The sequence below is a fragment of the Colossoma macropomum genome, unplaced genomic scaffold (assembly GCF_904425465.1).
Source record: "Colossoma macropomum unplaced genomic scaffold, Colossoma_macropomum, whole genome shotgun sequence".
NCBI lineage: Eukaryota > Metazoa > Chordata > Actinopteri > Characiformes > Serrasalmidae > Colossoma > Colossoma macropomum.
In genome coordinates, this window is record NW_023494799.1 from 29,266,911 (window position 1) to 29,282,499 (window position 15,589).

Here is a 15,589-nt window from a genome sequence, read left to right on the forward strand (position 1 = left end):
CTCTCCCTCTCTCTCTTTATGTCTCTCTCCCCTCTGTTTCTCCAACTGTATAGATTTTTTAAAATAGCTATTTATCATTCCATAAATCTTTTCTTTCTCTCTGCCTATCCCCCCCTCTCTCTCTCTCTGTCTCCCTCTCTCCTCTTTTTCATTAACCATATAGATTCCTTTAAATAGCGATTTGTTATCGTTCCATATATCTCTCTCCATATCTTTCTCTCTCTCTCTCTCCCCTCTTTTTCTTCCTTTAAATGGCGATTTGTTATCTTTCCATATATCTCTCTGCTTATCTTCTCTCTCTCTCTCTCTCGTCCCCTTTAAAATCTGTTTTAAATTTGTTTGTTTATTGCTGTTAATGTGTAAATTGCTTTAAATAGCTGATATTATTCCATATATCATGCACATGTATTGGTCAGTCTCTGTTTCTCTCCCTCACTCCCTCTCTCTCTCACTCACTCACTCTCTCTCTCCCCCGCTCTGTATCTCTGCTGCGCCACCTTAAGAGCAGCTCGAGCAGGCTGTCGTGTTTGTGTTGAAGCCAACAGGCACAATATATTACAGTCTAGGGCTCGCTGCTGAAAAGCCTGCTGGATCTTCCAGTGACCTGCTGTTCTTTCCTGCTTTCCTGGTTTTTTTTTTCTTCTCCGTCTCCTCCTCCTCCTCCTCCTCTCTCTCTCTCTCTCTCTCTCTCTCTCTTCTCCAGATTTAGATTAAAAACAAAGCTCTCTCTCAACCTCTTTTTTTCCCTCTCTCTCTCTCTCTCTCTCTCTCTCTCTCTCTCTCTCTCACTCTCTCTCCCCTCTTCTTCTTCTTTCGGAGTCTGGCTTTGGGGAGAAAAAAAGAGAAAAGAAAGCCTTTTAGTTTCGCCCCTGTCTCTGTGCGTTGCAGGAGGAAGGAGGTTTTTGCTGGCCGTTCCGGATGGAGGTGTGTGTTTGTTTTCGCGGCTCGTTGGCTGCTTTTTGAACAAGGACGAGGCAGGGACGGCTGGATGTGATTCTTCGGACCTCACACTGCTTCAGTTACACTCATCCGAGAGAGGCAGAGAGGGAGAGAGAGGTGAGAAAAACTGAGACTGTGGCTCCCCAAAGGAGAAAAAGGGGAAATCCAGTGAGAAGTGGAAGTATAAGACCTGTTTTCTTGATATTTTCTGGACGTTTTCATTGGATGCTCTGAGTGACCGTGAAGCAGAAGCTCCAGGCTCTGGAGCTTTGAGGGTTCTGGGCTCTGTCCGGTCCAGGACAGAACCTCCTTTGAGGTTTGGAGGCCAGAGGGAGTTCACTGACCATTAAAACCCTCCAACCAGTGTGTCTTCTTCTCCACTGACCATGTACCCACAGGGCAGACACCCGGTAAGTACAGTGCACTTTCAGTCGCCTCATACAGTTCAAAAATCATTCTGTCAGCTGAACCTAACGAACGTACAGTTCCACTTTATTTGGATTGTCCAATATAAATGATCTACAGACGCTCACATTATGAAGATCTGGTGAAAGTTATTGCCATCAGGGTTCTGAGCACCATTGGATTTATGGTTTGGCTTAGGTTTACTGTTAGATTGAGTGTTAGATTTAGATTTAGGTCAATTAATTAGCTATTTTTTTGAACTTCAGTAAAAGTCATGGTCCACATTGAACCATACAAATAGTTACCAAATACGCTTATTGTTGTAACAAGCGGTTTAACTGGTTTCATAAAGTCTCACTGAGTCAAATCAAGTCTCACTGAAACCCCTCAGGGTTCTTTGTGTGTCCACATCCTAAGGCTTGTTATTCGGCAGTAAATTAGGGCTCTTTTGCAGAACCCTCGGTGCCGTAAAAGAGCCATAATAACTCAGTTATTCTTTATTGTTATCTATGTACACTAATAAATAAACAGTTCATCATTAATAAGCTCAGAACCATTACAAATGAACTTCAGAAAGGTTCTTCACGTTCACATGTTTAATTTATAGATATCTCTGAAGAACGTTTTAATGCATGCTTCTGGTTCTTGAGAGAACCAGGTTTGGAAATAAAATGTGAGAATGTGAAGAACCTTTCTAAATTTCACATATAAAAGGTTCTGAACCAATTAACAATAAGCAAAGAACTATTTATTTATTTGTATAAATAGGTAACAATAAGGAATAACTGAGTTATTATGAAGTTATTAGGGTGTGAGGAAGCCGAGTCTGTGAAGGTTTAAGGGGTTAATCGAATGTGAAATGTAAATCAAACGTAGCAAATACAAAACTCATTACGTAACTAACTACAAAATAATTGTTTAATTACATATTTACAATTAAATATAAGCTTCCCGGACATTGATTACACCTAATCTTGGGTTAAATTTCAACGTCAGTGAAGAATCAACCATTGGAAATTCTTTCTAGTCTAGGCTTAGTCTTAATCTGTGTGGGAAACTGGCTGTAGGTGCCTAAAGGGTTAACGGTCATTTGCTTATTCATCAAAGAATTGAAGATGATGAACTAATGCAGTATTTCTCATCTCACTATTCTACTTTATTTATTACATTCTGTCTCTCACTCTCTCTCTTTTATTCTCTCTTTATCTCTCTCGCCCTCTCTTTTACTCAAGCTGCACACACACCTCTTTGTATCGCTGAGAGCGAGCTGTAAGAGGAGGGACGAGACACATGAAACAATTGGTGAGAGAGAGAGAGAGACAGAAAGAGAGAGAGAGAGAGAGAAGGAGAAAGAGAGAGATGTCTCTCTTCAGAGGCTTTCAATCACACAGACGCGCTCGCACGGAGACACGTCCGCACACACAGCCCTGTCAGCTGCACCCAGGTGTTCTCAAGAGCCAGTTTATTTTAAGTTGTGTGGGCGGAATAGCACTCTGTGTGTGTGTGTGTGTGTGTGTTTTACTTCATACAGAAACCTTCTGCTGATGTTGTTCGTGGAGTGGAGTTCTTGGAAAGGAGGGACGCTGGTCGCAGCAGGCTGACTTGTTATCAGTTGTGTGTTGAAAGCGTTTGGGTTAGTGGTGTGTTTGATGTGTTTCTGCCAGAGACCACAGAGGATCCATAATTCAGTCTCGCTGGGGCTGAGTGTGCCACAGCTAGCCGCTGCAGCCAGAGTAGCCAGATGAGCCAGGGTCGATGTGGAACAGCTAGACCAGTCTCGGTCAATGCCTGCACGAAATATCACACTTAACCCTCCAAAATCACCATTGAGAGCAAAATCGTGCTGTAATATGATATTATTTAGGCTGCTTTTCGCTCACAGCTCAGCATTCATTGGAAAGTGCAGGTTCTAAACTTTCAAATCGTACCACATTTGTGTTTGCAGGTAGAAGAGGAGATTTTTCATTACAGTTTGAATTTGATGAAAAGGTTATTTTTTAATGCAGAAGGAAAAACCATCTATTACTAAACCAGTCTCGCTCATTGCCTGCATGAAATATTATATTTTACCCTCCAAAATCACTTTTGAGAACAAAGTCATGCTGTAATATGTTATTATTTAGGCTACTTTTCGCTCACAGCTCAACATTCAGTGAAAAGTGCAGGTTCAAAACTTTAAAATCATACCACATTTGTGTTTGCAGGGAGAAGAGATTTTTTATTACAGTTATTGTTACTGCAGAAAGAAAAATATCTATTACTTTTTACAAGTTCAAACTTGAACCAGAATGTAAATGTAGCATGTTAGTTAATAGTTATAGTTAATTACAGAATTAATTATCAAATGAATTGAAACAGTATAACAGGACCTGATTATTTGATTAAAATTTTCTCAATTCTCAGTTAATTGGCTGAATAATTCGTTTGAATAATGAACAGAGTATCTGCAGGTCATTACGAAGCACTCTGAACCCTCTTCACAAGGGAGAATATTAGCACTTAGGCATCACTGAAAGGGAGGAAACCCACACCAGCAGGATCTTGTGAACATGCATGTTTGTAGTTGCAAATTTAATGTTTCTGAAGCGAAATTGAATGTATGTATGTGATGTAAGGAAAGGGCACACATATCTGCATGTTTTCATCTGTTCATGTTGCAACTTTTTCAGTAAAGAATTTTGGAATGAAAGATCCTGCACAATATATTACTGTTCAGTTAAGCCTGTTTTATTGCTTAGTGACAGCCCTAATATCTAATATCACGATAGCAATCATAACTCAAGACTGCTAAGGGTTAACATTGCCATACAAGCTGCTTATTAGTGATTCAAAACTGACCATTGAGAATATCTCAGCAGAAACAGTCACATGGGGTCACTGAGAGAGAGACAGAGAGAGAGAGAGCTTTTTCAAGATCTCTCCAAGATGAATAACCTGCAGCAAGTTTTCCTTTTTGCTGGGAAAGTTGTGTGTGTGGGAGAGAGAGAGAGAGAGAGTCTTTTATGTCTGGCCCGAACTTCCTCTTCTGTTTTCAAGCCTTGATATTATTGAACTTAGTTAAAAACGTGTAGCATTTGTTTGTGCCGCAGTTTTCATTCCTGCTGAGTTGCCAAATGTTGATGAATCAATCAGAGAGCAGTAAATCCTTCAGGAACTCTGCATGGCTGTTTCTCCGTCATCACTGTCAGGTCTGTTCCTAGAAATGCACAAGTGCTGCTGCTTGTGAACTCCAGTTTTTACGTCGGCCATTTCAAGCTGTTCTTTTTAATGTTCAGATGCTCCACATGGAGATGTGATGTATCAGTGTGAGGGCAGCGGTGATGTTGCAGTCTCTGCAGTGTGAACCCCCTGTGTGTTATGTTAATGTGTGTGTGCATATGCGTGTGTGTGTGTGTGTCATGTGAGATGATCAAAATCAGCTTTGCGAGCCGAACAGCATCAGCAGGAACGACGTTCAAAATTTAATATACTGGACTTGTCGATGGTGATATGAAGTGGACAGTGCCACATTATATACCCCACTTTATACCCACGATACAGTCCTACGCACCAGTTCGAACCCTCCCAGTTAAATTGTCATGTTTCGTTGATTTTCTAATTGAAAATACATCCTCTGCATGGAACAAACTTTTGTGCGCAATTTCTGTTGGTTATTTCTGTTCTAGTTTATATTGGAAAAAAACATAAAATACAATGTGCCATAACTTTTGCACAGGCCACATCTGTTTTTTTTTTTGTTAAATTTTGCAAATAAACAGTAATTGTGTATTAAACTGTGCAGTACTGTGTTCTCTGTAGAGGATGTGTAACTTATTTTCACTTAGAAAATCAACAAAACATGTCATTTGACCAGAAGTGTTCAAACTCTTGCATGTGAAATTGAACAACAGCATGGATCATAAAACTACATGGATCATTAAACTATGATAGATTTAGACCATTTATAGAGAGCCTATAAACAGTAGTAGTCAGTGTATAATAACTACATAAACCCACATCAAACCATTTTGGCATTATCTTATTGAATTAATTCATTTTTTATTAATTGCTTGATTTTGTCGACTCGATTTCTGCTTCTCATTAACACCTTAATGTTCAGAGAACTGTCAGCAGGTCCAGGCATCCATTACTCACTCCTGCTTAATTATAGCACAGTAAATTTGCTTTGTTTCCCATGAAGGTACAGTGTAAAATATTCAAAATGTTTGTGTGATACTAGAATTGAATGCCACATTAAACATCTAGCAAAATGTTCATTAAAAAAATCAGGAATATAATAAAACAAAGCTTAAAACCTCTGATCTCGGAACTGTCTAGCCATTGTCTCAATCTATCAGCAGTTAGTCTCAAGTATATCTGTACATCCTTAAAAAAGATGGTTCTTCAAGGGTTCTTTAGTAAAGAAAATGGTTCTGTATAGGACTATGAACACTCAAAGAACCCTCTACATGATTAAAGTGTTCTTTGCATGGTGAAAGTGTTCTTCAGATTGATGGGGAATGTGCTGAAGATGGTTCTGTATAGAACCTTTTGGAAAAGAACGCTGTGCACCAAAAAGGGTTCTTTGCACCAAAAAGGGTTCTTCTACTGTTATGATGTCAAGCTTGTTAAAATAGCTGAACCCTTTTTGGTGCAAAGAACCCCTTAATCATGCAAAGGGTTCTTTGAGTGTTCATGATTCTATATAGAACCGTTTTCTTTACTAAAGAACCCTGAAAGACAAATCTTTTAAATGTGTGTGATGTGTTTTATTAGTGACCACGAACACAGTGTTCACCAAAAAATAAAACATTTAAAAAGTAGAACTGTATGAAAACAGGATTTATAAGCTAGTTAGGTCAAAGCTAGTTAGGTACTCGGTATCAGCCGATACTCAAGGATCAGGTATCGGTATCGGAAGGGAAAAAGTGGTATTGGTGTCTCTAATTGTGATGTTACGTTTTTGCCATTTCGCCCACCCGTACTGCTGATGTCTGATCACTGGTGCAGTGGTGTAACGGAGCAGTATGAGTTTTCTTGCTGTTGGATCTGTGCGAAAGCCCAGCTGCTGCACGTAGCAAACCTGAGCCTGTGAGGCACAGTTGCATGCCCCGAAAGGCGCGAGGTGTTAGAAACACGATCCCACTCCTCCAGACCAGCGCTGGAGATGTGTTTGACAAGCAGGATATACAGTACGCACCATTAACAAGAGTATGAGTAATCCTATATGCTTAAGTAATGAGAGTCTCGCAGCGGGAACACGTGCGTGAGTGTGTGTAGCGGTATTCACCTGGTCTGAGGGGGAATTTCACAAAGCAGGATTTCTCAGTACAGATAGATAACATGAAGGTGAGGATTACCAAATAGGAATGTCTCTTACCTGGGGCTGCATTATACACTGTGTGTTAAGCACTATTGTGATGTTGGCCTTTGCGGCACTGATATCATTGAAGGCTGCAGAATGCAAATGAGCCATCTTTACAAATTACATGTTTCAGTGTGTTCTGTGAACGTCCTCACTAACCTCACAAGAGAGAAAAAAGAAAACAACACATGTAAAATTGAATAATTTAATAGGACAATTTAAAACATAAAAGAACAGTAGAAAAATTATTGAAAACAGAAAAACCTCACTGAAAGAAAAGGTTATTTGGTATAGAAATGGTTTGTTTAAAAATAAAAAGTGATCAAAGTGCAAACCTGAAAATAAAAAGTGTAAAAATTGCCAATCTACAAATTTTCGGCTTTGTTAAATCAATTAAATTAGATTAATATAAGTATGAGACATCACATTATTAATAGAGGAGGGTAGGTCAGACATCAGAAATACTGCCTTTTTGTAACAACATTAAACCATTAATCATGTCATATCGAAGGATCACTAATGTTGTTATATATATATCATTGTAATACGTAACAATCTTATAGGGCAAATCAGCGTTTCGTCACAGCACCAAAGATCTCACCTCTGGATGGATAATGCTGGTAGTGCTGCAGTAGTGCATCAGGATTTTGTACCAATCCTGATACTTATTTGAGAGTTCTTTAACCAAAGTATTGGAGAAAAATTTAAAAAGGAGCTGGCGAATGAGAAGCTGACTTCAGCCTCGTAAAAAATCAAATGTTGAGAGGCATTTTACAACAGACTGTTCTACTTTTGTTTCCTGCTGGAGTTGCGAGAAAAGCGGCTGTAATTGTGATAAAGCTCAAAGCAGAGCAAAGTTAGTCTGCGGTTTTGTATATATATTATATTTTTTTGCCTATACTAGTACATTAGCACATACTGAGACATATTTACAGCCAAGATGGTAAAATGGGCATAAAATGTTGGTGGTTTGATTTTTATTGAAAGGACAAAATGGCTCTTCCTAACATTTGGGTTATATAATAATGCTAACAGTTATATTAGCGCCAAGCTAATGATGTACTCAGTGGGTTTCAGATTACTTTTAGCTGCTCTACCACCTTTTGAAATCTGGAAAACAGGAAAAACTTAAACCTGAACCAGTATGTTGCTGGATTTATGCATTACCTTGTTCTCTGATCCTGTTTCTTGACCATATGTTTTTCTCTAAAAAGTCTCAGGGCTAGCTGCTCTGCGGTAATAAACAGTCATTGATATCACTTAGCGTGCTTAGCGCTGCAGCAAAATCACACTGAAGCACAGTGGAGCTCCAAAGCTGCGTTTATTAGCGGTTCCATGCACTGAAATTAAACTTAAAATAAGGAGAACTGGGGGAGCTGTGAGAAGGATAAAGCAGAAAGCTAAAGGTGGTTTTCCCAACAGGTTTTTTCATTCACTCTCTCTTTCTCAGCTGTAGCAGAAAACATAGGGTGTCTTTGCACTTCTTAAAGGCATATCGACCCTACTTCCCCCAAAAACATTTGACTTTACAGCCTCAAACACAACATTTTACCATTATTGACCATATTTTGGTCTGTTCTGTTTGTATTTACCACTACTTTAAATGAGCTGCTTCAAAGCTTCATAGCCAAGTATAGCTAATGTTCATGTTTATGAACACTCTGATTTGGTCTGTGTCAGCTTAGCATTTTGTAGTTGTGTACCATGACTACTAGAGCTGGACCTTTCATTAAGACATTAAAAGTTGTTAATGCTAATTTTTACTTGTGGATTTCTAGTAGTATGACAGCGCTAAGTTAATTCTGCTAATTCTTGCAAAAGACTTTCCATGTGTTCAATTTGAGGCTTGGAACAGACATTTACCTACAGTCTGTTTGTATGATGCAGTTCCTTCAGGAAAGAGCCCTAACATAGAGCCTGCTTTCCATTTCTAAACCTGGTTAGACTACGGCTCATATTCACAATCAGTGACGTATCTAGGATTTCCAGAAGGCTTATAGTAACTTTTTATTCTCACAAAACTGATCCCGCCCATTGGAAATCAAAATATGATTGGTTGGTTCTGCTGTCAGTTCCTAATTATGTTGGTAGTTAGTCTAATGTGCAAGACATTCAGTTCAGCTCCTGAAGACCTAACCAGTGGGAGAGCTGTAACTGTAATTGTAATTAATAGTATTAAATAAAAATGCAATGTAAAAAGTAAAGATACATATTTTTTAGTTTCCAAGGTTTGTATAAGTAAAAGTTTGTTTGTGTGTGTGTGTGCATTCATGCAGAGCTGCTCCCTGTAGTGTGTGTGATAGGGTGTGTGTCAGGGGAGTGTTTATCTGGACACTGGGCTGCATGAGATCTGGTGAAAGAAAGATGGAGGTGGGAGGCGACGACTGATTGGCTGATCAGCTCAGTGGCTCGGTGACTGCTGATTAGTGTGTTTTGTGGGGACCTTTGAGGTTTGTGTGAGTAGAAGAGTAGAAACGTATAGAAGAACGTTTGGGGACACTTAGCTTTTAAAAATGTTTTACCATAAATGATCATTTTTTTTAAATACTTTTTAAAATACTTTACAGTAGTTTGAAACTGCTTGAACTGCTCTTCATAGGAGGGAAGACACTTTGATTATTGTGGTTGTGGTGGCAAAATTTCAGTTGCCATAAACCCAAGGGCAGGGGCTATTTATTACAGTAATACTGTTATAAATTTCAATATTTAAAAAGAATGTACTTACATCTTTGTCTTAGTACAACTGTCATTGTCTTAGTATAACTGCTTACTGGGTGCTGTGTCTAATTGAACATAAAATATCAGCAGCAGAAATCAGGATGCTAGGTTTATATTAGAGGCAAATGCTGCACAGCAGCAAAGCAGAATATTTTTGTGCCATTTTTCCATGGCCATTGGAAACAGAGAGCATCTCAGGAAAATTTTATGTGTGTTACTAGGAGCATGCCACTTGCAGCAAGTGGCAAAAATATACTTGAAGCTTAAAATTGCACATCATGTGTGCATGGTTGCTACTAATACATGCTGCGCGAGATTGTTATAAAAGGCTACACTGATCAACACAGTGCACAGTGCAACAGCATGTGCTACAGAAACGACATGGTTCCCCCTTCTGGTTTAAAATGTGCTTCACTTAGCTGTGTTCTCATGGAGAAACGAGTGCGGTGCGCGGCTGTGGTGGTGACTTTCCCATCACTGCAATCATAGTCTTGCAGTGATCATTACAGCCCTTCATAAAGCTGAGTGATACAGAATGTACACTGACAATGAGACAATAGCTGTTTTATGTTAACAAAGCCTTTTTTCTTGCTTAGTTGAAACGGAACAGTGAGAAAAATTACGTTTCAAAAGAAGGCAAGGTGACCTCAGGCTTTTGACGGGCAGTGTGAAGGTGAGATATGGAACAATGGCCAGAAAGAGCTCATCTCATTCTTCCTCCTCTTGCTTTTATGCATCTCTAAAAAGAGAGAACAGCTTTGATGGAGCTTGCTCCTCCTGTTATACCCATATCAGAACTCTGAATGTCTGTTCATATTTATTTATGTATGTCTCAGTGTGTGTGTGTGAGAGAAAGAGCCGTTTCTTGTCATACTGATCAGGTGGCCAACTAAAGCGTCTAAGCCAAATATCCGGCCTCAGAATTCACACATGCTCACTTAGCGAGGAGCTGCTCATTTTGGCTCTCGTTCCTCTTTTCGCCTTTATGCTCCTCTTCTGTTCTGACCACAGTTTAGCTTTGAATTTGATTTCAGTTTGACCTTGCTGGTTGAATGTCTGCATTAAACAAAGTTTATTTAAATAATAAGTAATAGTAAAATATTTGATATTGTTATGAATATAAAAAAGAAGGGAAGGTTTACAAATTCATTCAAATTCTTGGTCTTCTGAAACACGTGGGCCACCGTATCTTTGAAACTGCTGCTAATGTAACATCATTGGACAGCTCAACATGCTTGGAGGAGAATGCTAACAGCCAATACCGTTATGTCATCTAACAGGTGCCCACATTGGCTAGCATCATGCTGAGTGACTGGGGGGGGGTGGAGGGACATCCCATCCACCCAGAGACAGCGAGGCCATTTGTGCTGTCTCTTACATGCTTAAAATGGTGGGTCCTCAAGGGTTCTTTAGTATAAGAAATTATTATAAATATATATATATATATATATATATATATATATATATATATATATATATATATATATACATATATATGTTGAACCATGAACATTGAAAGAGCCCTTTGTGTGATTAAATGGTTCATTGCATCATGAAAGGGCTCTTCAGATTGCTGGAAAATGTGCTGTAGATGGTTTCATATAGAACCCTTTTAAAAAGGGCTCTATATTGCATCAAAAAGGGTTCTTCTATTGTAACAAGCCTGACATCATAACAATAGAAGAACCATTTTGATGCTATACAGAACCCTTTTCAAAAAGGTTCTATATAGAACCATCTACAGTACATTCTTCATCAATCTGAAGAATGTTTCTTGATGCAAAGCACCACTTAATCACGCAAAGGGCTCTTTCAGTGTTCATGATTCTATATAGAATCAATTTCTTTACTAAAGAACCCCTGAAGAACCATATTTTTAAGTGTGTACTCTCCATGAGCCAAGACTTAGATGGTGGTGCCACTCGGGATCCTGTTTATTGTGTTTTTGTTTGAAAAAATTCCATATTTACCTACACAATATCAGCTGCTCCGTCGAAAACAGATTTAAAAATGACAAGATAATGTAGTTTATTTATTTACATGAGATTTTTTGAATACCCAATTAAACAAATACGAGGGTGGGTTTGGATATTTGTATATTCCAATAATCTTCCCTACTTTGTCTTCTGAACATTTCAGTGCTTAAACAGGTTGAAGTTATGAGACCCTGAGTCCAGTTCATGCTCTGGTTTGCCGTTGCTCCCTTTACTTCAACCCACATAATTCCATCAGAGGAGTAAAAGAAGCCAGCTGAGAATGCTTTTGGAAAGGCACCAGGGTTTTTCTCTCTGCCAGAGCGCACTTTCTAATCCAGTGTTGGATGGTGACTTTGGGTCGTCCCCATAAATAGAAGTACATTTGTTGATGACTCTAGGCGGTGGTCTTCTACCTTCTGCAGTCTTCAACACTCTGGGGTGTTACACGAAATTTTCCCCTTAGTCACAGTTATCACTGGCAGTAACATAAGCATGGCGCAGTTTGATATTAATCATTTATCACTACTCATTAAAATAAAACTGTGAAACAAATTCTGTCAAAAGTGTAGATTCTAAACTTTCAATCTATACCATGTTTGTCTACATATATTTTAAAATGATTAGACTGTGATGAAAAATCTTTTTACCAATTTTCTCCAGTTTGGTTACTTCCAATTCTACCTACAAGCTAGTTTTCTCCAACACATGATGCTACCAAGCTGGGAGAATAAAAGCTAGCAAAAACTTCCTTGAGAAAAAGTGCCACCACATCTTTCCGCATAGACACTAACACACCGCCATTGGATGCTTGGAGGCGAACGCCAGCTGCCAATTCTGTTATATCAGCTAACAGATGCACACACTGACTAACTTTGCGCTGAGAGGTGGGGGAAAGGGAGGGCAATCCTGCCCACCTAGAGAGAGCGAGGCCAATTATGCTCTCTTGGATTCCAGGCCACGGATGGCTATGGCATCACTGGGGATTGAACTCACGATGATAGGGTCAACGCTTAGACAGTTGCGCCACTCGGGACCCCCTACAGTTTTGTTTTGTGGAAAGAAAAATATTCTTTACATTTTTGCCATTGTACCAGGTGGCCGTCCACCGGGATCGAACGTGAGGCAGATTAAAGTGGCCTTACCGCAGGACCGGAAGTGGTGCTCAAGAGGCAGGGCTCGGGATTTATGCACCATCCCCCACTCCCTCACGGTTCTCCTGTCCCCGCTGTCCTTGTGGGGCTTTGTCCTCGCTCGGGGTTCAGGGCCCGGTGGACGGGCTCACGGCACAGCCACATTTTTCTCATTTTTGACACTGAAACGATTGGTGTTAACTGTGTAGCCTTATTGCGCAACTACATTTGAATAGTGTAGTAAAACGACAGTAGCTCTTGACTTCTTTGCGTTGTGCTGCTTTCTGTATGGCAATACAGAATGTAAATCAAATGTATATGTAATTCATTAAATAACGAACTATGTAGCTGATTATGTAATTATGTCATTTTATTCAAATAGTGCATCAATACTGCAGCCGAACGACAGTAATAACTATACACCCCTAAACAGCACCCTCATTATCACATTATTGGAAAAAAAAATGATATCGTGCCATCTCTGTATTTTAGATTTTGTTTAATCATGCGGTAAACAGTTATAAACATGATGATATTTGGGATGTTTTAGTTCCTCTGATGGGCAGATTGATCTTGCTTGAAGGTTGAGTCATCTGTACTCACAAACTGTTCTCAGTCCAGGCTAATCAGGTCTCAGCAATGCCTTTTACTGTTGTTTTTGTAAATCAGCTGATTTATGCTGTAGCTAATTTTCCTTACGGCACAGTTACCGTACGTTCACGTTAGGAGGCGATAAGTCACTAATGTCGCCTCAAGTTTGTCTCATGTGGTTGTGTTCGAGGCGGTTCTTGTCGCATATGGGCACATACATTGTCAAGCTTCTGATAAAAAAAGTGAAAAACAAACAAATTTACAAGTTTAAAAGTATCTCTTCCATATTTTGAGTGACACTATTGAAAATAGGAGCTAACTGCCACTAGGAACAAAAAGCTCAGAAAGTAAAGGCTGGGGACCTTGCAGCAATCGTTGACACGTTTTGTTTGAGCCAGTCATCTGGATTGTCGTTTCACTACGTCATAATTCATTTGAATAAAGGAAATTTCAACTCAGCTTGTCACTGCTTGCTCTGCTGCCATGTCGCTTGCCGCTTGTCACTAAGGCTACATTCACATAGCAGATAAAAGTGGCCCAATCTGATTTTACTGTTTGGCACAATGTCCTTTAAATGTGACCTATATGCGACATTAGTCTGAACAGATCAGCTCCTAAACTGACCCGCATGCACAGAAGAACAGTGTTTCATGTTTCTTCACGTGGCTCATCCAGAGATAAACAATCATGACTGCTAATGATCGGCGGTCGCTCGCAGAGCTTTCAGTTTCATCTTCACCAGTGTCACAGGAGCCATCATGAGACTTCACTGACTGACAGCTGGGCTCATCACCCAGAATGTGTTCGAGCTCACCGTAAAAAGGGCACGGTCACTTTTTTGGTTCATGTCCTCGGATTCTTTAACCTTTGCTTTCAGACTTTTAACTGTTCTTTGACGCTACAGCCTCGTTCACCTCGTTCTCCTTCTTTCGAAATCTCTTCGAACATGGAGGGTTTTGGATTAGTCTCTTCTAATTTTTTCGTACTGAAATATCACCCCAAAAGTTTGAGGTCTTAGCAGTGCGAAATTATAATGATTGTGGAGTTGGATTACATTAAAGTTGCACGGATTCCGATCTGTTCAGAGTCGCATTGCCGCCTATCGGGATACGTATCGGATTTTAGTACCGCATATAAATGCATCTCAGATCATGGCTACAAATTGCATACTTCCATAGGAGCTGACTGGTTGCCTGTTGCTTGCTACTGTGAATGTACAGTTACCTGAACCTTTTAGCTGCTGAATCTGAGAGGATATTATATTCATCTGAAGCACATTTGTGTTTCCTTTGTTGCTATTCTTTTCATTAAGTATCAGTAGTAACTCTGAACTTCTAAGAGTTAAGATGAGGCAGAAAACTTCAGATGTAGAAAATCTTGCAGTCTGCTTGGAGTGTGGAAGCTGCAGGCTGGCACAGATACCCCAAATGCCCAAGAACCCTCTGTGTCCAGTGACAGAGTGGTTTTCTGGATGCTGTAACAGACGGATGAAGCTGCAGGATCCAGGCATGATTCTGATCCATTTGGAGCTTTTTTCCGGTGGGCAGCCGAGCAGAGACAAGGACCCTGTTCTGCCTTGCAGGGATGAGCAAGGGTGAGAGAGTGGAGGAGGGTTCAAAGAGGGAGGAAAGCACACACACACACATTCCGCATCGGCTTCTCCTGGGATCACAGCTCCGCTTCCCTTCACTCCACACTCTGGCGCTTTTAATCTCTTCATGTGCCTTTTTTTGCTAAATATTTCACCAGTGGATGATTATTTCATGGTTGCGGTTATCCCCAGCCTGTCTGGGAGCATGCGGAGGGAAAGCTGCCGCAGACGCTTCAGAAATGCCAGTCTCTTAACTCAGCATCCTTTCTTCGCCACCCTGGAGAAGCTAAACCACTGTGGCCAGCTGCACTATTCACAGGTGGACTCAACTGAAGAGGAGGCTGGGCAGGGGTTGTTGGCATGACCGTACACTCAGATCATCCTGATCCAGCTAAGTGTAACTTGGCTGTAGGATGTGTTATAGGGCTGAAACATTCATTCCACATTATAATTAATGTCAACAATAAATAAATGCAAAAATTGTCAATTTTTTTTAGATTTTCAAAGCAGCATCCAACCCAGAGTAAGTTAATGACTTAACCTGAAGAGGGCAACACTTCACTTATAGTGTTGTACCTCTGTGAGCTGAGAAAGAAGGAGAGCAATTATAGCTGAACATTAAAAGAGAAGAAAAATTTGGGAGCATTTCCTTAAAATGAAGGATAACGTCATCATGATCGTTACCTTCGACCACCCTAAATGAAAATATTCTTCATTCTTGATCAGCAGAACGGTCAGTAAACAGTATTTCCCTTGAAGTTCTCTCCTAACTACTCCCTCACAAAACAAACTACTCCCTGACAGACTGACAAACCAAACTACTCCCTGAGAAACCAAACTACTCCCTCACAAACCAAACTACTCCCTGACAGACTGACAAACCAAACTACTCCCT

General features: G+C 40.0%; 1 protein-coding gene across 3 annotated transcripts in view; it reads left to right on the plus strand.

The window, feature by feature from the left end:
- Positions 1-660: 660 nt before the first annotated feature.
- Positions 661-15,589, plus strand: part of tle2b (TLE family member 2, transcriptional corepressor b) — a 102,265-nt gene continuing 87,336 nt past the window's right edge. For all 3 annotated transcript variants that reach the window (XM_036586263.1, XM_036586264.1, XM_036586265.1), the window contains exon 1: positions 661-1,349. In XM_036586263.1, coding sequence (XP_036442156.1) covers positions 1,326-1,349 — 24 coding nt within the window. In that variant the 5' untranslated portion in view covers positions 661-1,325. The remainder of the gene's footprint in view (positions 1,350-15,589) is intronic.